The sequence below is a fragment of the Anas platyrhynchos genome, chromosome 5 (assembly GCF_047663525.1).
Source record: "Anas platyrhynchos isolate ZD024472 breed Pekin duck chromosome 5, IASCAAS_PekinDuck_T2T, whole genome shotgun sequence".
Lineage (NCBI taxonomy): Eukaryota > Metazoa > Chordata > Aves > Anseriformes > Anatidae > Anas > Anas platyrhynchos.
In genome coordinates, this window is record NC_092591.1 from 21,338,338 (window position 1) to 21,366,310 (window position 27,973).

Sequence of the window (27,973 nt, forward strand, 5' to 3'; positions counted from 1 at the left end):
TGTCATTTTAGTGATTTATTTTGTTTAATTGGTCTTGAAACTCCAAAGTATGAAGTTTCAATGGCATTGAAACAGGTAAGGTACTGTCCCTTGCCACAAACTAGTTCCTCTAGGCAGATCATCATTTTCTTTCTGTTTCATGACATTGCTTCCTCCTAGATGTGGTCTTTTCTGATCCAACCAACACAAATTTCATGTCTGTTTGCTCTCTTTTTCCAGCTTCTGGCCATCCTCACTGCTTCTTCTGTCACCTAGAGCTTGGCTCTGACCGGGAAGTGCCTTCCAGTTTTATCCGCTACGTAGATGTGGAATTCGACATGCCCACCACTTCTGCGTCCAAAGCCACGGTTCGGTCCATCTCTGTTGAGGACAAGACTGATGTGAGAAAGTGGGTCAACTATTCAGCACACTACAGTTACAAGGTAAAATTGAGTATTTGGCAATCACCATGGTTACTTTGCGTACTTCATTGTCTTGAATAGTGTGGGCAGACAAATGAAATACCATAGGCAGATGAGGTGGGGATTTGGTACAAGTCAGGCTCTGTGCTGTTGCTACCCACGTGCAGCCTACTGATTCATGGCAGATAGGCAGTGGGTTATCCCTCGGTGAAGGTGGACTAAACTTGGTTACACTTGCTTTGTGAAAGAGCATGCAGACAGACAATCAATTCCTGGGGAGCAGCTGGTCAGACAGGAGTGTGAACAAGGAGTTTTGCTGCTCTTTGTAGTAACTGCAGTGGGAGTGCTAAAGTGGGAGTACTACAGCAGACAAAAGGATCACATTATTTCTGTGCTTAAATATTGCTTTTTCCTGCCTGCCCTAAGGAGATGAGCAGATGGGAAAATGCACGATGTATATACATGCCAAGAATCTCAGTATGCCAAATCTGCATGGTAGCTGATCACTCAGCAGAGAAATTGGCATTCTACCTGCCTTTTTTAAGAGCAATGATGAGAGTGAAAAAAATCTCAGGGTAAATATTTCTGATGTTAAATGCAATTTCATTTTTAGTAGTCACTTAAATTCCCTGGAGATGACATTTGATCTTCCTAAGTAAGTATCCCTTCTAAGAACTAAACATTGTATTATCCCTGAATTTTCAGAGGTATTGAAATTTAGAACACATAAGTAGATGTGCATTTTGCAAATGAATTTCTTTGCTTTCATCAAACACTTTGCATCGATCTTCGCAGAGTTTAAAACTGAGGCTGGTCTTCTGCTGTCACTTTGAAAGCCACTTAATCTTCTGCAGATTTGGTTCTGGGTTTGGATTCGAAGTACAGCTGGGGATGGTGATGAATATAAAATCATGTGAGACCAATTCTCTTCATGATATTGTCTCTTCTGGAAATGATGTCACAACACTATTGAATCATAAAACTGTCTGGATTCGACTTAAAACCATTATAGTAAATCAAATCCAGCTTTCCCTCCCCATTCTATTTCTCTTACAGGCCTCTCAGTTTACCAAGAGTTTCTTCACCTGAGCATTGACCACTAAGGAAGATTTTTCAGTCTTTTTTTTTTTTTTTTTTTCCTCATTACCAGTGTTCTCCCTCTTTTTCCTCTGACAGGTAGAAATCGAGCAGAAAAAAAGCCTGAATGAGGATCTGAAGGGAGAAGATACTGCAAATCTCAACGAATGTGCCACACAGTGAAGGAAGATCAGTTTTCAAGTCCCAAGAGGGATGGTCAAATTAACAGACTCAGAAGAAAGGACTTGCAGGGTTTTTGTATTTTTCTTTTAAAGGTATGGAGTATTGCTTTTAAAATAATGCTCTGAAGAGTATTGTTTTTCTTCTTGATGATCTGTACTTTGAGAAGAAGCTCACCAGTGCTTTGTTTGGAGTGGACCCATGGGCTTTTGCTGAAACTATTTAAGTATATATCACCAATACTGTTGGTGTATTGACAGAGTGAGTTATTTCTCTTGTATGCTGCTTGGCTCAGTCATCAGCAGATTCGCTTCCTTCTGAACAGCCAAAAAAACAACAGGGAATATCAAGTGAAAAATGATACAAAATCTAATTTCTGAAGTGGTCAACAGAATGAAAATCCTGAGCATCATTCTGGAGAATCAACAAACTGCCTTTTACACGTGGTAAATGTCAGGCTGACGAACTACAGACAGTACAGCTAATCGTGTAGCTGTTCTTCTATTCACCTTTTCCTGCCTTGTTCTCTGAACTATGTTGTTGTTGTGCACATTTTTTGGGGTCTGGACAAGCTACAAGATAGCTTCTGCATTTTCTTTAAATTTTCATGTGTTAGTCTGGGCTGTTCTGTTATCTTGACTGAACATGGTTACAGCTGCTAGTAACAGGGAATGTGTGTTATAGTAGAGATGATACAGAAGGGACTTTGCTAAAATTAGATCATTCCTGCCTAGAAAGATTTAAGGGAAACATATTGTGGTTTTGTTTTGTTTTGTTTTCTTCTGTTTAGTTTTATGTTTTCGTGAAAGGGTAAGCTGGATGGTTATTGAAAATGTCAGAGTGCTATTACTTTAACAATGTTGTTTGCCTTCCCAGTACTCCTTGGAAGTCTGCCCTTGCTTGCAGCACAATATTGCTTTCATGTTCTATCTTTAACTGACAATGTAAGTAATTTTTGTGCAGCTATCTTTACAGAATCCCCATTAAGTGAGACACAAAATCTTTTTTTTTTTTAATGAGATGTTTAGATCTCCAACTAGCTGAAACTAGCAGCAAGTTTTAAACCTTCTTTCTAACTAAAAATGCAGAAGGCAAAAATCACTTACTCATATATATATTTTCAGAAAAAAAATTCAGATAAGAGTGTTTGAAACACCTATTTTTTGTAGTTGTTTCCATGGCTTGCATAATATTTTGTCTCAAAGTAGTTTAAATGTGAAGAAAAAAAAGTAATTTATTAAAACATTTATCTTTTGAAAGATTACTACTGACTTTAACGTCACAAATTTGGAAAGTCTTGGCAAAGTAATTTAAAATCATAATGAATTCAAAAGCATTTTTAATAAATTTATAGGTTTATTTTATTTTACATTTCATATTTTTTTCAAAAGAAAATTACTATTCACCCCTGGTTTACTACTTTCACTGTGATTCCTATAAAAATGACTGCAGTGCTAAAGTCCCAAATAAAACATAAGATTAACTATATGAGTCTATAACTGGTAGTAGTAGAATTTAAAACAAATTATAGGGAATTTCTAAATGCCTTTTTGTATGCACCTGAAGTTCAGGCCTAGATCAACCTACTGATAAATATTTAGACAGCCATGTTGCTGCACAACCTCTGGCAAAGGTACACTGCTGTAAATACATAAATTCTCAGTCCTTCTAGAGTTTCTTCATAAGCATATAATCTTACTGAAGCCCAGAGAGCTCCTCTGAGCACACCATCTACTACTAAGTATTTGCAACGTCTTTTTATAAATTGAAAATGGTATTAACTTTTATGAAGCATTTTGAGATCCATGGATGAGAATTATTGATAAAGTGCTAAGAATTATTTATTAAATAATAATGTATAAAGGTTGTGAAATATCTGACAGCACAGAGCTGAATTCATGACTGATTCTCAGCTCTGCAACCACTAGCTGTGATGAGTTTCATGGCAACTCCTCTCTACAAAATTCACTCTACATTTCAAAGACATTCAAAGAACTTCTGGGTATATTTCCTGTTTTTCACTGCTGCTCCTAGTGTACATTTTCTGAAAAGGACTGGCAAGAAACCCAACAAGGTAAAATTGAATGTGTTCTGTGATGTTGCTGAGTAAGTGTGAGATGTTTTGTGAACGAACCAGTTATGATCTGCAGACAGAGTATAAGAATCCTTTGCTTTTTTTCCCCCAGATCCTGAAAACACAAATAATTAATAGCAAATAAGCAAAATTATGTTGTATTCCTTAATGAACGGGGGAAAAAAAAATCAAAGGAATATATTTTTCCATCTCTGTTGAATTCCAAACTATTCAATCTCTATCATACTCCAACCACGGACTATTTCTGCCCCAACAGTTGAAGGATTAACATACTGGAGTTCTGTGGATTTACTCCATTTCTCTTCTTCATCACTGATTCTTTCTTTTGTCAGTTCAAGGTTAAGGAATGAAGGTAAGAGTATGGGCCTGACTCTAATTTCTCTTACGTAGTGAGTTCTATGACAAAGGTATCCCTCCCAAGCCTAATGGGGTTACGCAGACAAAACTGGAGGATTGTAAAGTAAAAAGCTATATTAATTCATTTTGATCTCTGGATCATATCTTTGTGATGTTCCTGCCCCTGAATTTTCAAGAGCATGAATTTTTGAGGTATGAATACCACAGCCAGAGTTCCCAAAGATCTTACTTCCTATCAAGGCACTAGTGTAAGCAGTTGGATTTTTTCAAAAGAGCACTAACAACCAAAATCTTTAGAAAATGTAACATTGATACCACCAAGTGTCACCACTCAAAGCTTTTTTCCATCCAGCCCAATTATGAGCGTTGAGCATTTGAACACTAAGCTCCTAAATGCCCTTGTTGAGGCTTTCACTGTTCTTGCTTGATTAAACAGTGCCAGTTCTTTGGTGTTAGATACTGCCACTGTACGAACTTCATGTATATGAACTGCATGCTCTTCATGCACAGGGGTAAAGCAGTAATTTGGACAGACTGCTGTTGGAGGTGAGAGGAAAGGAACTTTTGTCAGTTTTAGAGTAGCAGAACTGGTTTAGATGGTTTAGATACAAGATAGGCCTGTAGTGGGGGTGATTTATTTTTATTTATTGTTTAATCTTGGGGAAGAATCTCTTTAAATATTTTCAGTTTAACACTCCTTTTGATAAAGATATAATCGCCGTCTTTGGTTTATTTGAAAGCTTTGTAGTATTCAAACACTCCATGCGGGAAATGTGCCTTCAAGGTAAGCATACATTTACTCCCTGAAGCTTATTCCCACTTTGAACCTTCCTTCTATATCTCATTACAATTTTGATTCACTTTGTACTCTGGTAAGACTTGAGGTATTGCAGGGAATTTTGCCTAGAAAAATAAACTGAAATGGTCTTTGATCACAAGGGGTAAAGATGAACATCATCTCCAGGCAGCTGAGCTTATTTTAGTGAACTCTTTTTGCATTTATTAACTATGGATACTCTGCTAGCAAAGGAAAATGGGTAAATTTGAGATATTACAAGTTACAGAAATAATTGTAACTGACTGATATTTTTATCCTTTCAAGTATTTTATTTAGACTCAAATTTAGTCATCCTATGAAGGAGACAGATTTTAGGTTCTTCATTGTAGCAGTATCATAAGAAACATCACAGAAATAGTTTACCTTTTCTGGTGGGTTGCTGGCTGACATATTGGCACGACATCCAAGACCTGTTGGTCTACCTGTCCAAATGACTTAGTAGCTGCTAAAACTCCCTCTTGGTCATTCGACTCCCAGGACTGAGAACAATTTCATGCATATGAGCTTGAAAGCAATAAGAAAAGGTGTACATGTACAAAGTTCAGCCTGGGGGTAATTATTCTGTCTGTTGCTTGCATGAAACTCTCAGTAATTTCTTTGGCTCTTGAATGAGCACAAAATAATCAAGGCCCTGATAGGTGACCTCTGCTCCAGAGGTTGAAAAATTCCTGTCTGTGACTCTTAGCAGCCCTTTCTGTAGCTGCACTCATCTCCAGAACTGGTCTGTGCAGAACACAGATCACTTACAGTACTTAACCCCCTTCTGCCAAGAAGTTAAACCTACTTCATCTGTTGGCTGAGATACAACAGCTACATATAATACAATTCTGAGATCACAGAATTTTCTGCGATAACAGGTGTTGTTGTTCCTAGACTTCTTGTTTTGTTCAGCCATCCATCCATCCATCCACCCACCCATCCGTCCTACCCTCTCTCCCCCCCTCTCTCTCTCCCTCCCTCTCTCCCTCTACTTGCAGTTCATTCTTTGCACTATTGACATTGATTGGTTTGATTATTTTGTAATATGTTCCTACCTTTTTTTTTTTTTTTGTAAAATAAGGAAGTCTATACACTGGCTGACTTTGTAGAATTGGTTTGTTTTTTCTTTTTATTTTATGAGTTGAAATGGGATGTAATGTTTTGTTTGAACTATGGGAAAACTTAAATAAATGTTAAGATGAAACAGCATATCCACATTTTCAATATGAAATTGAAGTTCTATGCAGTTTGTGCTGTATAGCCTGATAACTCAGTACCAGTCCTCTTAAATTCAGAGGAGGAAGTGTTTTGAATGGTATAAGGAAGGACATCAATTACAAGTAACGGGATTGTTTACAGAAATGATATTATTTCATCTGATCACCCAGACTAAAAGATAAACTGCAAACAAAAGGAAGCAGGCCTAGAGCATGACAAAAAACATGTAACAACAACATGACAACAAACTTGTAACACAAACCATGCAATATAGCAGAGAATCCAACACTTTGAACGTAGCTGTCCTAAAAACAGCTAGAGAATTGGAGCTTCTGCTCAGTGCTCATCTTAAGCTTCTGCTCTCTAACTGCGAAAGCCATGAGTGGAAGGGCAATGTCTTCTTGTGATCAGAATATCTTTTTGCAAAGCAAGAATAAGGTCTAAATACCTCTGGTATGACCTTTTGTGTTCTTTCAAATTTGAATAAGCCATATATCATTTCATACATTTTTCCACTTCTCTGAACATCACTTTCTCAAAAGCACTCCCTGAATCAGACTGAAGAGCTGGGCAGTCTCATTGACCAAAGAAAATCAGACGCCCATCATAAGGGCTGCTCAGATTATTGCTCTGAGCCCAATATGTTCTCCATAGTGTATGTCTCAGTACAACTCACGGTTAGTAAGTCCATCATTTTAGGTGATCCTGTTTGGCAGGGAGCTTGGACTAGATGATCTTCAGAGGTCCCTTCCAACCTCAACCATTCTGTGATTCTGTGATTTTACAACATAAGAAAATGGAGGCACACAATGAAAGATTCCTCATGCTCATTATTCAAGAGTAAATCAACCAGAAGAAAATCAGCCAGAAGAAAGAAGAAAGTTAAATGGGAAAGTTCAGGAACTGTTAGTAATAGCAGTTTATTTACTATTATTCAGATATTCAGTGACATTTGGAAGGGATAGTATCAAATTGGGAGGGTAGGATTAGACTAACTGTCACAGCTTCATAATATAAAAAATGGATAAATAAAAGGGGAGAGAAAAAAAAAAAAAAAAAGTTTGAAACCATGCAGCTCAAAGTTCCTCGGCAGTAATGCAGTCCTTCAAGGCAAGCCAAAATATGGGCCTACAAGAGATGGAGACCTCAGAGTGCCAGCGCAAAGTGTACCTAAACAAAAGACATCACTGGAGTGAGATAGGGCAATTTGGAGGGAAAAAGCACCAGAGCTTTCTTTCAGTTGCTCTTAGTTGCCATGACTGCCCTTAGCATCTAACTCAAATATGTTGTCCATTTATGAGTAGGACAAAACCTGCTGAAGGTTAGCTGAGGTAAAGCAAAAGATAAAGAAGCAGCCCATTGTTTCGCATCCAGAAGCCTGCTGCAGCTTAAGTGCAGTTCTGTGTCGCAGCAGATGTGCCTGAAACACAAAGCTCACAAGTATCAGAAAAAAAAAACGTCCACAGGATTAGAAGCCCAACAGAAGCCTGCCACCAAAAAATAATAACAATATATATATATTTATTAAAAAAAAAAAAAAAAAAGTAGATGCAATCATAGGGAATCATATTCAAACACTGAATATGGATGATGTATTTTTCAATCCTGACTGATGGAGAAGGGTGACTGTAGCAGAGCCTGCAGCCATGCTGGGATGCAGGGGTTGGGGCAGGCTGGTCCTGCTCTGGTCCAGGACCCTGCTCCCAGCTGCTACTGCCCCAGGTGCTGCAGATAAACCAGGAGCAACCAATGTAGCCTAAGGTGTTTCTGAAGACAGAGGATGAATACAGTGTGAATACAGCTGAAAGTAATTTCCAAAGGGGAGAGCCTCTTTTGTAGAGGTTTGCTGTATGCAGAACAGAAAAACAAAGATGTACTTCTTTGTATGGAAGCTGAGAAACTTGTTAGGGTACAGTCAGTTCAGCAGTTGTATTAGTACAGATAGTACTTAGATGGAAAGGGGATAAATTGGGAAAACTGCATGTCAGCTCCCAAATGCAGGCAGAGCTGTCGGGGAGTTCTGTCTTTTGGTCAAGAGAAACAAAAGCAAAATTGCAGCCAGTTTTCAACCAAGAGATGAATAGAGACAGCTTCCTCTGTCTCCACCTCCGTCTGAATCAAAATCTTGTCTGAACTGCATCAGTGTGCAGGATTATTTTATTTTCTCCACAGGCTGTTCTCTCCACCCTTTGCACAGGAGGAAGAAATGTCCCTGGCAGACAGGAGGTGACATTTGGTGTGAGAGGAGCAAGCAGTGGAGCGCGGGTGGCAAAACAGGGTGCGTTGAAGTTACAACCTCAACAGACAGAAACATGCAGCGATACCTCACACAGTCCAGTGATGAGTCAGGAACTACCCAAAAAAATGTGACTTGAGGAGTCATGGTTTGCAAACACCACTATTGGGAACAAAGGGAAAAAACAGTCCACAAAAAAAAAAAAAAAAAAAAAAAAAAAAAAAAAAAAAAAAAAAAAAAATAGACTGGGAGGCTTGTGAATAAATGTAATTGGGTTCGGAACTGAGCCACAATGTCAAAATCAGTTGTCGAATTGCATCATGACAGAGAATCAGAAACACATGGGGTGCTGAAACCATGATCGGGCTGTGGCCCAGCAGGCGGTGGGGTTGAGGTGTGTGTCCTGCCTACAGCCGTAGCCTGCAGGTATGAAGGTTGAGGGGGCCGGTGGCTGGGCCTGCCGCCCAGGCCCTGAGGGACTGTTGCTCTCTGCTGGTCACTGTGGGTGCCGGCCTGCTGCCCCAACTGCTGGCCAGCCACGGAGGGAGCCTCCTTGAAGAGCGATTCTCACTGGATTTCAGAGTTTGTCCCTTTGTGAGACACGGCAAATCAGTCGGGCCCAGGTTTTCAAAATGGGGTATAAGTACCTCAGTCTGCTTTGTGCTTAGCTTAGAAAAGGCCAACAGAGAGATTTTTCAGTGGTGCTGACAGCTCTTTTCACCAGAGCAGTCCTTGCCTGTCAGTCCAGGCATGCGCAGTCAGGCTGGGTGTTAAAAGCACAGACTGCAGCAGCCATCGCCAGCAGCCTGAGCAGTATGGGCTTCAAAAGCTGGGGCCTGCAACTGTTCTGGAAAATGGATAGTGAGAATCAGCCCTATTGAAAGACTGAGCTTAAATTTATGTTCATAAGGCACTTTAAATATCTCCAACTAAAAAAGGATAACTATTACTACTGTCTATTTAACACCAAAGTTATACATGTGTGTTGTATAGGCACATAGCTAGTTGTATAGCACAGAGGTGCCTTGAGTGGTGGAAGGGCCAGCAGTGCGATGCTTTTATTTTCCTGGCACTCTTTAGGAAGACAGACGCCCTTCCCTGATGCATACCAGTAGGATTAGGTCCAAACCTGGGCAGCCAAGCTCAGTGATCCCATCAGCAAACCCCCAGCAGCTGCTGCCTCAGCCTGGAATTACCAGGATTCCCAGGAGCTCTTATAAATTTGTATGAAAGATTCGTAAGTGCAGCTACAGCTCAGCTCCTGTGCATGCCTCAAACTGCCTCTGCCTTGACACAACTAAATAGCCAAAGCCAACCTGGATTTTCAAGCCAAGCATTTTCCTGCATTCTCCCTCCCAAGGAGTCTCATCTGCTGTTGTATCGACAATAAACATCATGCATTACAAACTTGCTCAGTGGTTAGGGCCCTATGTTGGTGATAAACAAATGGCTCCCCTTTTCTCCTTGTCTGAGGCTACCTGTAGGGAAGGACAGGCAGCTCTCCTCCTGCCAGAGGTGGAGTCAGTTCAAGACAGAACAAGAGCGAGGGAAGACTTTGAGGGCTCAGAGTGCTGGCTGGGTTTGTCAAGCCTTGACTGCAATTTCTGCAGCTGTTGAGTAAATTATGGAAATAGTCCTTGAAGCAGGAACTAGAATCCAGACCTGCCCTCAGCCTCCAGACATATCTTTCTCTGCTGAGCTCGCTGAACCTGGAAGTCTTTCTGCACATTCGAAGTACTTGGGGTAAGTAATGGCACCGTTTGAGGACAGTACCTTAACTGTTCACTGAGGTGCAAAGGAAATACAAGTGTTTAAATACATCCTTCTGCTGTATTTTTTAAGAAGTAATTTGTTATAAAAAGTCTTCTACCTGAAGTACAATGGTCTTTCTGTATTAGAGCCTGGCAATAATACAACCATATGCCTTTGAAATAAATGCCTTATAGCATGGGGGCTGTTTTTCTTCACAGCACCCACACGAAAATCGGTTTCAGCTTGTCATAAAGAAATTTCTTAGCTATTTTTTAGGTTTCATTAAAAGATGTACTAGTCACCAATTTTCAGTTTACATTAATCATTTGACAAATTGGGCATTATGAAAGTACTTTTATAGAAGTCACAGACAACAATCATTGCTCTCAAAGAGAGTGCTATTGAAAAAAATTAGCAAAAAGAGGGAAATTTTGAAAACATTTCTCTGACTTGTTTGTTTGTTTTCTGCTGGAGTTAGTATACTTGCATAGGAGTTCTCCTGCCTCCCTCTTGTGGCTACGTTTTTATTCTCAACCTGGAAAAGGAACAATTGCAGTGCAGCCACAGAGTTCATGATAGTTACCCTTCTGATACAAGCCTACCGCTTAATTTTGCTAGAAAAGCCCCACTCTGTTGGGAATATCCCAAATAAAATTTTTCTGCCTAAGGGAGAGATTCTTTTTCACTTTCATGTGGAAACAACTGAACACGTTTGATAAAATCAGTGGTAATTCATGCTGGTTGCATTTTGTAATTGATTCTGGATGTTCAGATTCAAGTTAGCCAAATGTACGAGCTCCACCTAGGAGCTAAGATGGTATATTTGAGATGATGTAATGTTTTCAGACTGTGCTGGAAAGTCTAGACAATAACTTTGGAGTCAACTGCTTTGATGCAATGAACCTGCAAAAACACATGGCCTATACGTTTTAGGATATCGCTTTGTCCTTCCCAATCACCTTCCATTTAAGAATTGCATAGCCCTTTCCAAACATTAAGAAATTAAGCCCACAAGAACTAACTGAAATAAAAGACTGTACCTCTCAGATGATAAGAAAGCTATGATAGCATTAAATAGCTACCTTGGAATGAGAGGGCCCCAACTGAACACAAATCTAATGCCCTTCCATTGTTTCCTTAATCCACAAGAACATCTTCTCCCTTCAAGGTCCTTAGCAGACTTACACCACATGTGGTGTTATTTACCTTGAATGTCTCTGCTCTGTGCCCTAGTGTTCTTCATTCCTTAGCAATTTGCACTGATACCAATACAGCACATTGCCTACTGAAACACTCATGAGGTTTGTTTCTTGAAAGCCATAGATGGAAACTGGGCAAGAGGGACCTGGATACTTGTAGAGAATAGAAACAGAATGAGCTGCACAGTTTAAAGCCCACTGCTGTGTTTCTTGCTTTGTAAGGCCTAAAAGAAAGTGAGCCTGCAGTTCTGCACCAACATTACTTGGTCACATCCTCCAGCTTCATCTCCAGTTTCATCAGTGAAAGGGACTCGCTTTGACCACTCACATGTTTATGTAGCTACCCGGGTGATATGGATAGAGATATTAATTATCATGTTGGCTTTGAATGTACTCATCTGCTTCACGTTAAATGATACCCATCAGCACCTCCTTGGCTGCCAGCCAGTAAAAACATTCATGGGAGCTGAGCCCAGGCCCATGCAGGCTGCCAGGGGCTGCCTGCAGCAACAGCTACAACTTCTTGGGAAAAATCATTCCTGGTGCCTACAGACCAGGAATCTCATACAGCTGCTGTTGGCCCTTTGCTCTGTAACCATTAATACTGCATCTGGACAGTTTGCTTGGAAGAACAAATTCAGTCAGACTCAGGCACAATCGCGTCTCTGTTGGATCAGCGGGAGCACACCACACCGTGTGTGGGATGGCAAGCACCATGTCATCTGGCTCCCCAGGCTGCAGTGTGTCCGGGTGTTCACTCACCTGCCTGGCAAGAAGATGGGTGTGTTGTGTCAGGGGGGCATTCTGGGGGGCTAGCCTCATGGTGTTGACATGAGCCAGCCCCGCAGAAACCCCAGGCAAAGCTCGAAGCAGTTGCGAGACCCCTACTGCATCCTTCCCACGTGTCTACAAGGTGTTATTTCCCAGATACTACATTATTTCCCAAATATCACACCATCTGTGCCTCAAACCTTCTGGAATATCTTTAGTGAGCCATACTGAGTTGCAGCATGGATCAGAGCATGGTTTCAATCCTTCCAGCATAAATACAGCTGCCTGAAAACTCTACACTGGAAGCATTGTTTTCTGCTCATTGTGTGCTCTGCCCATAAAACAGCAAGCAAAATTGCAGGTATTGTGGCTGTGATGGAATGCCTCACTGCAAATGTTAGAGAAATGTTAGAAAATAGAGACGTAGACATGCTGGCTGCTAATTTGCCTACAGTCTGTCTCTGGGAAAAATGAGATGGCTGATGACAGTAGGTCATATTGTGAATATAGGAAGATTTGTAGTGGAGGATGATGCTTAAGATGGAAAAACAATCTTTCATCTAAAGCAGCAAGGCACGGAGTAGGAACAAGCAGCTAAGGGAAAATATGAGCTCAGATTTCTAAGGGAAGCTTCATATTTTTTTACATGTTTGCAGCTGTCAAAATCTTCATATGCCCAAGACTTACAGGTTACGCACCATTTACCACGAAGACTCAAGCGGAAAGGAACTCTGGAAATGGGTCACAGGTTGGAAGTGGCAATAAATAGGCCTAGGGCCCTCTAGCTCCATTACAAGATGAGTTGGGCTGGCTCCTTCCTGCTGTTTTCCTTTCTCTCAAAGGCAGGGTCCCTGACTGCCCATCAGTCCTCACACTAGTACAGCTTTGCCATTTGGATAATTAGCCCCAGCATGGGAACTGCACATTAATTGCTTGTAAGCCACAGGATGGCCACAACTGAGTTCATGCTCACTGTTCCTCACTAGGAAGCCTGGACACAGCCAAAATCGAGCTGAACTTGTTTCCTACAAATTTCCATCTTGTCCTGTGGAAAAACAAAAACAAAACAAAACAAAACAAAACAAAAAAAAACACAACTCATCTAGGAAAAAAATAAAATAAAAATAAAAATGTGTCTTGCCTGCCTGATGCCCTTGGGGCTGGGTCCTGGAGGGGATGTAGATCACCTCTGAATGGGCTGTAAAGTGTAGGGCACACCCATGTTTGTCCATGAAAGCTGTAGCCTGCTTGCCCTTAAAGCAGCTCTGAGTGATCCTCAGCAAGCCAGAGGCTTGCGTGATTTGCAAGGCCACTCACCTGGTTGCAGAGGAACAGATATATTACCTGGGAGGCAGTGAGCATCCAAGGGAGAGCAAACCTGCCCTGCACAAATACATTTTCAGTTTATGGCCACATGAACATGGGACGAACTAGTGGGTAGAAGACACCAGAGCACATCACCACTTAGCAGTGGCTGCCCATGTGCAGCCTCTCACCTGCAGCAGTGTGACAAGCCCAGGCTGCACACACATGCGCCCAAACAAAACACGGGGCTAGCACCTACACAGAGCAGCGCCCTGCCGTAGTTACACGCTGCTTGTTTGTATTCTGGCATACTCTGCGGTGATTACTTTGTCATAAGTCACCACACGGAGTCCGAGGTATGTAAGGCTCGCGAAATGACTCTATAGATCACTCAGTGCAAATTTTTCACTATGAATCTTTTGCTCTCCAGCGCCTGCATAAATCAGGAAGAACTTCGCTGAAGTGAATTCAATTTTGCTGTGGACCTTTGCACACAAGAGCTGGAATATACGGCAGTAATCAGTGAAAACATTTATCAGCATGCTGGGTAACGCTTTGCTTTAGAGTCAGTAATGTAGGATGCTGTGTGCAGGGAGAATCCAATCGCTGTTTGAAGTGCAGGGTTTTTGTTACCTGAGTTCTTTGTTTCTGGGCTTCGTGGCTCAGAGCCAGCAAAATTTTGGCTGTTGTCAGAACCTCATCATAGCTGAGTAGCTGTGATTCACAACAGTTGCAGTCTGAGTGATTAATTTTACTGCTTAAAAAGCACTTAAGCAAGGTAGTACTGACAGAATGTGTAACTTGAAGGCACTCCTTTAGCTTGTGCCTCTGCAGAGATGCTGTAACCTTCAGAATTTTAGGGGCTTTTTTAGCTGTATAAGAGTCAGTGCTCAGCATTCAAATTATGATTCATTTATTCTGTAGAAACCTAAGCAGTAGGCGAACATATACACACATGCAAAAACAAAGGTGGTCTCTGCCCTAGGACCAGCAATCTTCCTATTACAAACATTACAACTTGCCTACAGCAAGTGGGGTGGGCATTTCAGCACAGGACAATTCTTCTTCAATGAAAGGAGTCCTGAAGGCTTTTCTACATGACAAAGCATTTGGCAACAATGATGTTTTGAAGCATTTCCTCTCCTGGTCACTTATTTCTACTCCTGTCAGCTCTTGCAGTTGTACTAACATGTCTCTTGTGGGGTTACCCTATGAACCAGATCAGGAAACCTAACCAGGTTAAAAATTAGCCACAGGGAAAAAGAAAAAAAAAAAAAAAAAGGCAGCAAAGAACTGGCACAGCTGCAAAAGCAGACCATAGTCACACAGGGACAAAATAAGCAAAGGGTGGCATGGGAAGGTGGTATGAATGCCCCAAATCCATGCTATCACTGAATGGTTTGGGGTCATGAGAATAACAGGGTTAACATCAAAATTATATTTTGCCTTTAGAAACTTTGTATAGTTTTGTCAACCAGAGATGTGAAAGAAATTCTCTCTGATATACAACTCTATGGCACCAGAAACCTCTGGTGAAGTGTAAATAAATACTCTACCGGCAACAGCTTGGAAAAAAGCTTGTTGCCTCCTCCAGCTGTAACTGATCATGCCACTAGAAACAGCTGCTATAAAGGTCGTGGGGCAGGTGTGTGACTTTTGAGTGGGGTGGGTTGAGGGAGGTTAAAGAAAGCTAATACTCAAAGTAAAGGAGGAAAGAGCAGTCCTAGAAAATTAAGCAGTTCTGCAAAATCTGATATGTAGTTTGTACTAAAACAGAGAGGATGTAGTGATTCTGCTTTGGGGAAATTGTAATGTTGAAAAGAGAGGGTTAGTGACAACTTTAGAAGAAACTCTTTGTGTTGGCCTCTGGATTTGATGGTATTGTTCCTCAGTCTTTAAAGGCCTACAAAGACCTAAAGAGATCTACAGGTACATCATGGGGACAGAAGGAATTAAAGCAACAAAGCTACTACAGTAGCTGGTCCTTTGTTAATATGAGCTTCAGCAAGGGTGCAACTGATGCCTCTTGCTTGGAGGAAGACAGCTTTCTAATGTTGGTAGGCAGCTGTGCGGCATTGCCCGTGTAACTCGGTGCATGGTTCTCTTGTCCTGTTTAGACATGTCTTAATGAACAAAGTGTATACAAGCTGTTTCCAAACAACTATACCTATTTGAATGGTAATAGTCTCAAACTCTATTAAAGCAAAATTCTCTGTACTTCCTACTTTGCTTGAGTAAGCACTTGGTGAAAGCAGGGCAAGCCTGAGACTCTAACAGTTTAATCCTGACAGAAAAGCTTAACATATTGTGAGCTCCTCACCAGGCCTTGCCTGAAGTAGCCCTTGGAGCTGTGAGCTCCCTGCCCTCGGAGAGGCCACTGGAGACAAACCCTGTTACTCTACAATGACAAGGTTTTGCTTGCTGTGGTAAGGGCAGCTGATTTGTGCTTGTGTTGGACTCTGAAAACTGGTGTTGGTGTGCTGTGGTGAAGCATGGTAATGGGCTTCACATTTCAAAAGCGAGAGCAAATCTATCAAGAAAATTAGAGGTGTCTTAGAATGAGACTGACAGGACCTATTGCATTAAATTTCTGCCTTGCTTTTGGGGGGTGTAAATCTAGTACCGAAGGTATGGGGGGGGGGGGGGGGGGGGCATAAGCTTACTGTCTCTTGTTTCCAGCTTCTAGGTTGTGTAGAATGGGCTGTTAGAAGGAAAATGTCACTCAACAGATTTTACATAGCTTTTAATTAAACAATACTATACCTGAACACTGAATGAAACTACTGTTGCATAAACTCCATTATTTGTCAGCATCTTTTCCAACTCTAGAGGGCTGGTTGTATCATCACACAGAAAAAGCTTTTGTGTGATGTGTCTACCATTAATTTCTGACTGTACCCAAAATTTTGAGTTGTAGCTTAAAACACTTAGTATATTTCAGCTCTGAAAGAAGACTTCAATAAAAACTCGAGTTATAAATAAATTTACACTCTGATACAGTGAGTGCTCTGTGCTTCTGTGTATGATCTGAAATGTTCTTACAGAGAAATTAGGGTGCTCTGATGATGATTGGGTCTGGGTTCCTCCAGGTGTATGACATTAAGTGTATTCATTGCATGCTCTTGGGAGATAGAACAGTATCTTCAGATGAACAAAAAAAGCTCTTAATGTATTTTTTTTGAAGATAAATTTATTCTATTTTGACTCGGCATCAAGATTTTGTGCTTCTCACTTTCAGATGAGTTGCGAGCTGGTGGTTTTCAGTGGAAATCACAGGTACTTAGCACCTTCCAGTTTCTAGACTCAAGTATGTCCTACCCACTTCTCAAATTATCAAATACTTATGTCAGTTCTCCTTTTGCAGAACATCATGAGCGATACATATGAAAAACAATATACTAGGACTTGCGAAGGACTTTAGAATGGAATTGCAATCAACTAAAAACTCATAATTGTGGGAACAGAAATGTTGTTTTTGCAGAGTTACATTGTTTAGAAGGAGGGAATGTGGTACTGAGATATGCTTACAGTGATAAGAAAGTTTAGCAGGCGACCTAGTAAAATGCAGACAACCAGTCTCCTTAGGACAATTAGGTGAAAATCACGGTGTCAAGTCAAGTCAGATAAGTGAAGAAACATTACCACTTCAAGCAGTAAAAATGTCAAAAGAAATTTGAAATTTAACAGGCCGGCAACTGAAGACTATGCGTTGTTTGTGAAGCATCAGATAGATTGTGAACCTGGATTACCCACTCAGTGGGGAAACAGGGGAGGGTCCTGCCATCAAAAGGTATATAAACTGTGTTTTGGAACTAGTAGATGCGCTCTCTCCTGCTTGTGGGGCGCCCGCCATTGCAATCGCGAATAAATTACTACTTCACTGAGATCCTCGCCTGAGCCTAAGTTATTGGCTACAGAGTGTTTCTCACAATTTGGGGGCTCGTCCGGGATCCAGTCACCTACTGGGGAGCCCCACCGCCGCAGCAGCAGGAAGGCATGCCCCGCTGATTTCAGCGGTCCTGTGCATCGACGGTGGCGGTTCTGCGGAAAGCTGACAGAGGGCCCGAGACTGGTTAAAGAGGCAGGATCCGTGAAGTAGTGGGGAAAGGAAGAAGGTAGGCACTCCGGGTTTTTAAGAATCGATCCGGTAACTCTGTGCACAGACCAAGGTAAGAAATATTAAGTATTGCCTTGGGGGTCGGGTATCTGGTGTATGGTAAGCCCTTGCACGGGGAAGTGCTGGCACTACACCAGGGGAATCTGGTGTACGGTAATCCTTGCACGGGGAAGTGCTTGGAAGTACACCAGGGAATCTGGTAAACTCAGGTGTGCGGTAACGCTGGCACGGGGAAGTGCTTGGCGGTACACCCCCATCTTTCAGTACGTTAGTGCGTGGTAAACTGCAGAAGGGAAATTTCTGTAGCACATACTGGCGAGGGTTAGGAAAGATGGGAAGTACGAGTTCCAGGGAATCTGGTAAACTCATAGGTGTGCGGTAACGCTTGCACGGGGAAGTGCTTGGCGGTACACCCCCATTTTTCAGTACGTTGGTGTGTGGTACACTGCAGAAGGGAAATTTCTGTAGCACATACTGGCGAGGGTTAGGAAAAATGGGAAAATATGAGTTCCAGGGGACAGGGAGATATCCCTGGGGGAGTGCCTACTAATAGTTCTTCCTGAAGAATGATAAGAAATTGGAAACATAATCCCAAAATTAGAGGGATTGTAAAAGAAAAATAATTTTAAAAAAGGTTAAATATTGTGTATCAGTCTGGACAAAAGAACCAATTAAGGAAACAGCAGTATTTTGGCCAAAATACGGGTCTGATGAAAATTCAGGCTTTAAATTTATGTGTAAACAATAAGATTCCTTTTTCAGAGAAGGAGCCAAGTTATGCTCCCTATAATCTTAATATTGAACTGGTGGCAGCAGCAGTCACTCCAGGTAGGGGGACAGGGACTGTAATTAACACTGTCCCTAAAGAAGGATCGTACTCTAGGCTCTGGCAAGAATTAGAACAAGGTAGAAGAGATATTGAGAATTTTGCCTTCCCTGATACTAACAGTACTAACACTAACTGTGTATCCTCTTAGGTGAACTACCCCCCCCTCCTTACCAGCAGAGAGGTTAGGATTTTTAAGAAGGAGAGGAAGTCTTTATTCGAGGACCCCAACAGCCTAGTTGAACAATTAGACCAGTTCCTATGACCTGATTTATACTCTTGGGGGAGGGAATTATGTCTATAAGTATGTTGTTTACAGGGAAAGAAATGGGAATGATCAGGAGGAGAGCTGCTATACAAGAATGGGAAAGAGCTCATCCTCCAGGACCAGGGGTAATACCGGCAGGGCAGAAATACCCACTTGCCAATCCTGGCTGGAATAATAATAGTGTGCAACACAGAAATCATATGAGAGACTTGGGGTCAGAATGAGAAAGTACTTGGGGATGAGACCTGAGGACCCAGTATCCCAAGGGCTCTTGAAAGTTCATTGTGTGATTAAAGCCTGGCAAAATACACAGAAAATGCTTTAGAAGGTGGGGGGATGTAGTGAACAGTCACTGGGGGACCCTCCTGCGGGAGGCCCGGGAGGCGTGTGTCTGGAGGGGAGATAAGAAGGAAAAAAAAAAAAAAAAGAAAAAAAAAAAGTGAAACTAATGGTATTGACAGTGCAGCGGGTAGTGAAGCAGAGGGTTGGAGAAAGAGGAAAAAATCTTCAGGGGGAGTCAGGGCCAGGATGGAAAGGAGAGGAAGAGAGATGAAGGAATGGCAGGCAAAGAAGGCTGCCTGTGTTGTGGCCTGAGTCCTAGCAGAGACAGGCTTTGATAAGATGTTTTAAGTGTGGCCAGGCTGGCCACTTCGAATAGGAATATCCGGAGTGGAAGAAGGAGGAAAGAAGGAAAATAGGATGAAATATGCTATATTGGTATGTTGTTTATCTTGGAGGGAAAAGGTATGGAATTAAGTTGGACCCTGACTGAGCCTTTGGTGCTGGTATTAGAAAAGTACAGGCTGGAGAAAGATAAAGGAAGTGTTAAAAGGGTTGCTGAAGGGGTTAAAGGTGTGGCATGTAGTATTTAACAGAGCTGTTTGAAATTGAATGAGCAGGGAAAGGTGATGTAGGCATTATCTAAGTAACAGTCTGGAAGTTTTGGTATATTTGCATATTTGCTCTGGTGTTTGGTCAGTTTCCCAAGCATCGGGGAGGGGGGAACAGCCTGCTCCACCACGGGCCTCTCCAGCGGCCGCAGGGGGGCTTCGGCTCCAGCGCCTGGAGCGCCTCCTCCCCCCTCCTTCTGCACTGACTTTGGTGTCTGCGGGGGGGTTTCTCGCTCTCCCAACTGCTGTTGAGCAGCAGGCTTTTGTTTGTTTCTTTGTTTGTTTGTTTTCGTGGATGTGCTCTCACAGAGGCACGGACTGTATTGCTCATGGCTTGGCTCTGGGCGGCAGTGAGCCCCTTAGGGGCCGGATGAAATTGTCCCTTACCTGCCACCGGGAGGCTTCTGGGTTTTTCTCACGGGGGCTGCCACCGCAGTTTCCCACGCCCCCCCCCACTCACACCCCCCGAACCTTGCCATCAAACCCAATACACTGGGGTCATTACTGACTTGTAAATTATCAGGGATTAAATTAACTAATGAAACCCTAAAAAGTGATGGGGGCAGAAGGGGCTGGGATAACAGTGCCACTTTTGGGGGATACCAAGCTGAGACTAGGGGATAAAATGATCGCTAGGTAATTATTGTATGTACCCAAGGCAGGAACTAACTTGTTGGGAAGGAATTTGATGATTAAATTGGGCATTCAAATAGTAAATTGTTAGACGGAAATAACAGTGTTATTAATGGAGTGCTCTCAGACCCTGAGAGCAAACATATATTCACCTCTGACTGGAAAGACCCTGAAATGGGGGCGGGAAAAAACAATATAGGTGGACAATTTTACCTCAGGGGTTTACAGGGCCACCTATCTATTTGGGTAAGTTCTAAAAGAAAAAAAAAAAAAAAAAAAAAAAAAAAAGATTTTGGAGCAATTACAACCTCCTGAGGAGGTATTAATGTTAACAAATATGTGGATCGTTTTCTATTGTCAGGACAGGAGAAAAGAGTTGTGAAGAAAGCTACTAACAAGCTATTCAACTTTCTGGGAAAGCAGGGCTTGGGAGTATTAAAAAAAATAAATAAATTACAATATGGAGAAAGAGAAGTCAGGTATTTAAGGCATCTAATGTCTGAAGGAAAACAGAATAAATGCAGAGAGGATTCAGGGAATTGTTGAAAATTAAGAAAGAACTAAAAGTTTTAAAAAGATTTTTTTAAGGAATCAGGAGCCATGAAGTCTGAAGGAAAATGGATACTCCCTGATGGGAGAGAAATGCTGAATAAAGTGATAATGAGGCAAATATTAACTGTTTTACATCAAAAGAGTCATTGGGAAGTGCAAGCAATGTGTGATGTTGTGCTAAGAAAGTATGTCTGTGTAGGAATATACACTTTAGGGAAGCACATATGTAGAGGATGTACCACATGTCAAAAGGTAAATAAAAAGGTCTTCTGTAACCCATCTAGAGGGGGACGGGAGCCAGGGCTTTGACCTTTCCAAAGTATACAGGTAGACTTTACTGAGTTACTTGTTTGTTCTAATTGACCATGTGACTGGATGGGTGTAAAGCTTTACTGCAAGGGTTAAAGCAGGCCTTAGAGATTGAGTGGGATTTTCACAGCCCCTGGCACCCCTCCTCTTCTGGGAAGGTGGAACAAATGAATCAGACATTAAAGAAGCAATTAACTAAACTAGTGTTAGAAACCCAACTTCCTTGGGTAAAATGCTTACTCCTACAGGTTTAAACAGCACCAAGAAAGGATACAGGAATTTTACCATATGAGATGCTGTTCAGATTGCCCTATCTGGGCAGAAGGGATGAGATACCACAATTCAAAACAAGAGAGTTTTCTTAAGAACTGTATTCTGGGGTTGTCCTCTTCTTTGTCATTTCTCAGGACCTGTGGGTTGTTGGCTCAAACCCCACCTTTGGAATTCCCCATTCACCACCATCACCCAGGAAACCGGGTCCTGATTCGGACCTGGAAAGAGTCAACTCCGGCCTGAATGGGAAGGACAATTACTAACCACTGAAACAGCCGTAAGAACTGTGGAAAAAGGTTGGACTCACTATACTCGAGTGAAGGCATCCGTTGACGCTAGTACCTGGGAAGCTGTTCCTACAAAAGACTTGTTGGAAGTTGAAATTGAAAAATCTCATAGTGGACTCTGAGCAAGATAAGAGCTTACAATTGTAAACTAACCTTTTATTTTCACAGGTAACTAACGACTATAATTTGTGATTGAGAGAAAGAACAGACCTATAGTGAATTGCAGTGCTCCCAAGGGGGGGTTGTTATAGTAGTAGTGTACATCTTACTTTTTGTATCAATAATTATTTGGAAACCTAAGGTTTAAAAATGATGACAGGGAAAAATTGATTACTAATTTTGTTTTTAGTGATTCTAGGCCTCAGAGAAGGCCTTGGTCAATTGGCAACTTGCAAAAGGCATGACCAGATAATAGCAAAAACGGGATACCCCATCAAAATATGGGTGACTGTGACAGAGGGTTATGTACCACATTCTGTCACGTTTGATGTTTGTGAGGTGTTAGCTTGTGGAGATTTAAATGCCCAACGACAATTGAGCAGAGAGAACCAATAACTGAGAGAGACCCAACAGCCAGATTGAGAATACTGTATGGAAACAATCCTCTATTGCCATCAGAGAAAGGGAGAAACTCAAGGAGAAAACAGGAGAGAAAACAGGAGGCCCTCTGAAATGTGTCAGTTCAAACAAGGTATGGGGATGTGAATGCCTGGATAGAATGGGTCAAATATACCGTCCAGAGTCTCAACCGTAGCTACTGCTATGCTTGTGCCTCAGGATGACCGATTGCCCAGATAGTGCCCTTCCCATGGGGGTGGACCAAAGACTCCCAAGGGATGCGATATATGAATGCATTGTACCAAGGAAAGACTGCCTGGGGAAATGAGGCCTGTAAGTCTCTCTTTGCTGTTTCTTGCATGATAACAATATCGCAGTTCCCCCTGCATTCTCTACAGCTATAGGTAACCATACAGCTTGCCTCTCACGGCAGGGTGTGAGTGCTACCTGGCATCTGGGAGAATTTGCCTTGTGCTACCAAGGACTTGATGGGAAACTGCTCAAGACTAGAGATCCCCAGGGCAGATCTCTGGTGGTACGGTGGAGGGAAGATCTTACGGTCCACCCTACCATCTAATTGGGAAGGCACTTGCGCACTTGTTCAATTAGCTATACCCTTCACCCTGGCATTTGAAAGAGAAACATCACAAATACCCAGAAGTAAAAGAGGCTTAGGAATATCATTTGATGATAGAGTATATATAGATTCTATTGGGGTACCTAGAGGAGTTCCAGATGAACATAAAGCCAGAAATCAAATTGCTGCAGGGTTTGAGTCCCTGTTCTGGTGGGTAACAATCAATAAAAATGTGGATTGGATTAATTATTTCTATTATAATCAGCAGAGATTCATCAATTATACCAAGGATGCGATGAGAGGAATCGCTGAACAACTAGATGCCATCAGCAAAATGGCTTGGGAAAACAGGATAGCATTAGATATGATGCTCGCAGAAGAAGTAGGTGTGTTTGTGTGTGTAATACTGAGCAACCATTGTTGCACTCTTATACCCAACAATAGTGTCCCAGATGGCTCGGTAACAAGAGCATTGCAAGGGCTTACCACCATTGCCAGTGAATTGGCAGAAAAAATAAATAAAATAAAATAAAAAAATAGGCATATTTGCAACATTGATCGTAGTTGTAGGAGTTTTGACAGCCATTGGTTGCTGCATTATCCCCTGTGTAAGAGGACTAGTACAGTGGTTAACTGAAACCGCACTATTGAAACAAATGACCATGGAGCCACCACCTTACTCAGATAAGGTGATAATGAGGAGATGGAAAGCAAAGAAAGCAAAGAAGAAGAAGTCTATCAAATTGCACCTTAGAGAAAGGTTTTGCAAAAATCAACAGTTTATAAAAAAAAAGAAAAGGGGGGAATTGTGGGAACAGAAATGTTGTTTTTGCAGAGTTACATTGTTTAGAAGGAGGGAATGTGGTACTGAGATATGCTTACAGTGATAAGAAAGTTTAGCAGGCGACCTAGTAAAATGCAGACAACCAGTCTCCTTAGGACAATTAGGTGAAAATCACGGTGTCAAGTCAAGTCAGATAAGTGAAGAAACATTACCACTTCAAGCAGTAAAAATGTCAAAAGAAATTTGAAATTTAACAGGCCGGCAACTGAAGACTATGCGTTGTTTGTGAAGCATCAGATAGATTGTGAACCTGGATTACCCACTCAGTGGGGAAACAGGGGAGGGTCCTGCCATCAAAAGGTATATAAACTGTGTTTTGGAACTAGTAGATGCGCTCTCTCCTGCTTGTGGGGCGCCCGCCATTGCAATCGCGAATAAATTACTACTTCACTGAGATCCTCGCCTGAGCCTAAGTTATTGGCTACAGAGTGTTTCTCACATAATAGACCCTGCTACCCAGCTCCCTTCTAACAACTTTTCTAAACGATCTAGCTCTCTGATAGGCCACAAAGGAAATGAACTAAGAACACTGCCATAATCTACATAATCTATACCCTTTGTACTAATTTAGCAAGGTAATGTTTGAGTAGTACATCAATTTCTTCCTCTGCTGAGAAGCAAGTGACTCATTTTGTACCACCAGGACAGAAGTATCCAGGGCACTGAAAGCAGACTGTGTACACCTGTATGTATGGTGTTAGCTATAAAATATAACTTGTATGTCTTTGTCACAAATGTTTTGGTAGAGAGAGAGATGCTTTTGCCTAGGATTGAGTGTGAACCATATTTCCTCCAGCACACCAAGGATCAGCTTTTGATTTTGGATGTGTTTTTCTCCCTACAGTGATCCCTCTTTGGAACTATTTGCTTGCAATGAAGGAGGGAGTGTACCCAAATATCACCACCTTTGCTTTGGGTAGAAAGTGCTACAATATGTATCACCATGCAGTTCAAGTCTAGGCAGCACAAGGCTAAAATGTCAACAGTAGAACTGGCATTACTGCCATACCTGGTGAAGCCACCAGGAGTTGGCAGTGGTAGAAATCTTAAACTTGTGGATTATCCTAGCTTTTTCCTTAATATGATCCATTACTGACTGGCAAACAAAGGATAAATACTGTTAACTGTAATAGTAATGCTGTGTGTAATTCATGCTTACTGAGACTATCCAGACCATTAGTGTTCCTGCTGTAGTGTGTGTATATATACCCACATTTGTTAGGCTGAAATAACATAATGCTGAAGCCGAATCCACTGACATTAATACAGCAGGGCAGCTGAAGTGCTGGGGAAGCACTGGGTGAGCAGGCTTCAGAAACCAGCTAACTTACTTGCTCTCCCTCGGCTGCAACTGAATTGCAACTGAATTAGATGGACCATTGACTTGACTCAATAGGGCATTTCTCATGGGGCTTGATTGTTTCTCAGCAACATCCTTTAGAGGAGCTTAGGGGTTACCGGTGCCACAGAGTAACTTGATACTGATGTCTGAGAAACTGTGAGGGGCTATGCCCCACAGGCCCGATGTTCCTGGGGGACAGTCTGCTGAACTGCAGAAAGGAGTTCAATACCCCACTGAGCTGTTACTGCTCGTGTCCACATGCTGACTTTTGAATTACACAGCGAGCCACTCTGGAAACCAGTGGGGTTTCTGGTCTATCCAGGGAAGGGAACTGCATCTATCCAGTGCTTCATCTTGAAAAGGGGAAGGGTGTGAATGGCAATCTGATTCATTCCTGGTGGTGTGCCAGTTGCTTCAGCAGCTAAAACTGTTTGTGAACTCTGTCTGTGAGTGCCCTTGCCAATTTCTTTGACTTTTATGTGACTATTTGTGCAATTATTTAAAGTGTAGAAAATGGAAGGCCATGAGTGTTGGACAATTTACAGGCCGAATTTGTAAACACTCTGTCAGAGATTGCTACCTTCTTATTGCTACATCAGGAGTGAAGTAATACTAGCACCTTATTCCCCCTGCTCATTCAATATACCTGAAGTCAGACTGTGAATTATGGCTGCTGAGATGGCAGCCCCTCACCAGTCCTGCTGGTTGGGGTATGAGAGTGGAAATCTCCAGCAAAAATGTGGAATTGACAGCTGAGGATGGTAAAACTTTGTGGACTCTTTCCCATGTAACTTTTCTGCCAGAGCTCCACCAGTGCGCACCATAAACTGGATTTATCAGGCGCTCTGTTGTAATTAGTCAAGTCCCTATACAGTCAGCCCTTCAGAAGGGAGAGGAGGTATTTGTTACCACAGAACTGAAGGATGTTGAAGGAGTGGAGGGGAACAAATTCCCTCCTGTGAAAGGATATGAGACAGAAGTTTCTGTACTTGCTACTTGGGCTAGCTGATAGGTGGGACTTGAGGTTGAAGGCAGTGTGACAGGGCTGGCCTGTAGTGCGGTGTTTGTGCTGAAGCAGTGTAACTTGTGTTCCGTGAGTCAGAATTGAGTGCTGCTTCCCATTTATGCTTGAGCAGGGCTTTTACATGTGAATTAGTGGTGGAGGTCCAAGCTGGATTCAGAAGTGCAAAGTTAACTGCAGGAGCAATGCTCATGGCTGAGGACATTTTTGCTGCATTACACGGCTCTCACGTGTTGCCATGGAGAGTGGGGACAGGGAATGGAAAAGGAAGGCGGTAAGGAGGGGAAAATGGAAGTTGAGCCAACTGGCAGGGCTCTGACGACTCCCTGCACGGTTGGGAGGTCCTGTGGCCGTGGGCTCTGTAAGGAACAGCGACAAGAAGTGAATTTGGACGTGAGGGAGGGCCGGTGGGGGACTGCGGGACGGGGCCGCTCCCTGCGAGCGCTGCCCCTCTACCCCCTCAGGGCGACCCGTGACGTCACGGCCGCGGGCCCCCGAGGGTGGCAGGGCCGCCATTTCCGCCTCGGTAAGAGCCAGGCGCGCGCGCGCGGCCACTTCCGCCTGAGCGCGGCGGCGGCGGGGCGGGAGGGCGGGCGGGCGGCTCACGTGACGCGGCGGCGCTCTCGCGCGCAGCTCTCGCGGTGCCGGGCCGGCCCCCCCCACCCCCCGCCCGCGGCCCCCTCTCGCCCTGTCGGCTCGCGCAGCGGCGGGGCTCTCGCTATATAAAGGGGCGCGGCGGGCAGAGCGGGCGGCTGGCGGCGGCGGCTGCAGCCCCCGGGGCCGGCGAACGAGGCCGGGCCAGGCCCGCGGGGCTCTCTGCAGGCGGGGGGGAGAGGCCGGGGGGGGGCACGGCAGCCGGGCGGGTTTATTGTTTTAGGGGCGACTTCCCCCCCCTACCCCCCCGCACCGCGGTTGGGGGCGTCCCGGGGGGCTCGGGACATGGCGAGCTCGACTAACACAAACCCCGTGGTAAGGACCGGGCCGGGGGGCGAGGGGGGCCCCTACCCCCGCGCTGCCTGCCCCCGGCCCCCTCCCCTGCCCCCGGCCCGGCGGCGGGAAGGGGGCGGCGGGGACGGGAGGAGGAGGAGGAGGAGGAGGGGGGTGGCAGCGGGCAGCCCCCCGGGGCAGCCAACTTGTGGCGCCCGGCGCCGGGGAGGCGGAGAGCGGAGCCCGGGGGCGGCGGGAGCGGGGCCGGGGGGAGCCGGGGGGGAGCCGAGGGGGGCGCGGGGCGGCGGTGGCGGCGAGGCCGGGGTCCGGCGGGGAGGGGAAGGGCAGGAAGGGAAGGGAAGGGCCGGGGGGCGCTGCCGCCGCCGCCGGAGGAAGCCGCCCGGGGAAGGGGCGAGCGGCGGGGGAAGCGCTGCCGCCGCTGGGAGCCCCCGGCCGGTGTCGGTGCGGCGGCGGCCCCGGCCCGCGCCCCGCTGGAGCCATTTTATGTTGCTTTATCCGAAGGAGACGATGGTTGAAAAGCACTTCTCCCAGCCCCGCGGCTCGGCGCGGCCCGGCCGGGCGCGAGCCCGGAACTTTTTCTGCAGCGAGCGAGGCAGTATTTATTTTACAAAGACAAACTCTTCCCCTCCTCCCCTCCCCGCTCCCCCCCGTGTCCCTTCTCGTGCTTTCTGCACCTTCGTGGGTGGCTTGCTGCTGTGCTTGCGCTCACACAGGTTCGCAATAAGCAGTCACACCAACCTGCGCGGCCACCGAGCCCCCCCAGCGCCGCTCTCCTCTCCCCCGCTGTCCGCCCCCCGGCCACGACCCCCGCCCCGAAACGCTGGCGGAGACAAACCCGGCGTCCCGGCTGCAGGCTCGGCCCCCTTGTTTGTGGCTCTCAGATCCATCATGGCTTCCCCCTGCCTTTCTGCCTGCCTGCTCCTTGTGTTCCTCCTCCCTGTGGCTGCCCTGTTTATATAGAGCTATTGCCGCTCTCTAATATAGACTCTGCTAGGATGGGAAGGTGCTTTCCAGCCCCACGTCACCGCCTCTCCATTTAAACACCACATCAGCCTTTAAATAGGGAGAGAGCCGCCGAGCGCGGGCTGGGAGGTGCATGCATCCGCGGCGGCGGCTGCCA

General features: G+C 44.0%; 2 protein-coding genes and 2 long non-coding RNA genes across 6 annotated transcripts in view; 3 read left to right on the forward strand and 1 right to left on the reverse strand.

Moving 5' to 3' along the window:
- STON2 (stonin 2) overlaps positions 1–6,136 on the forward strand; it is an 84,410-nt gene extending 78,274 nt beyond the window's left edge. For 2 of the 3 annotated variants that reach the window (XM_027458947.3, XM_072038399.1), the window contains exons 6-7: positions 220–422; positions 1,578–6,136. In XM_027458947.3, coding sequence (XP_027314748.1) covers positions 220–422; positions 1,578–1,661 — 287 coding nt within the window. In that variant the 3' untranslated portion in view covers positions 1,662–6,136. Of the gene's footprint in view, positions 1–219; positions 423–1,577 lie in introns of those variants that run through there. The other variant, XR_003497682.3, reaches the window with a different exon arrangement.
- On the reverse strand, positions 1–27,953 carry LOC113843831 (uncharacterized). The gene is made up of 2 exons (XR_003497683.3): positions 27,689–27,953; positions 1–360 (listed from the first exon to the last, which is right to left on the reverse strand). It is a non-coding gene; the product is annotated as an uncharacterized lncRNA (long non-coding RNA).
- LOC119717221 (uncharacterized) lies at positions 14,453–24,761 on the forward strand. Its single transcript, XR_005266430.2, has 3 exons — positions 14,453–15,834; positions 16,647–16,684; positions 24,387–24,761. It is a non-coding gene; the product is annotated as an uncharacterized lncRNA (long non-coding RNA).
- GTF2A1 (general transcription factor IIA subunit 1) overlaps positions 26,552–27,973 on the forward strand; it is a 28,355-nt gene continuing 26,933 nt past the window's right edge. Inside the window, exon 1 of the mRNA XM_027458949.3 lies at positions 26,552–26,874. Within this exon, the coding sequence (XP_027314750.1) occupies positions 26,845–26,874 (30 nt within the window). The 5' untranslated portion in view covers positions 26,552–26,844. The remainder of the gene's footprint in view (positions 26,875–27,973) is intronic.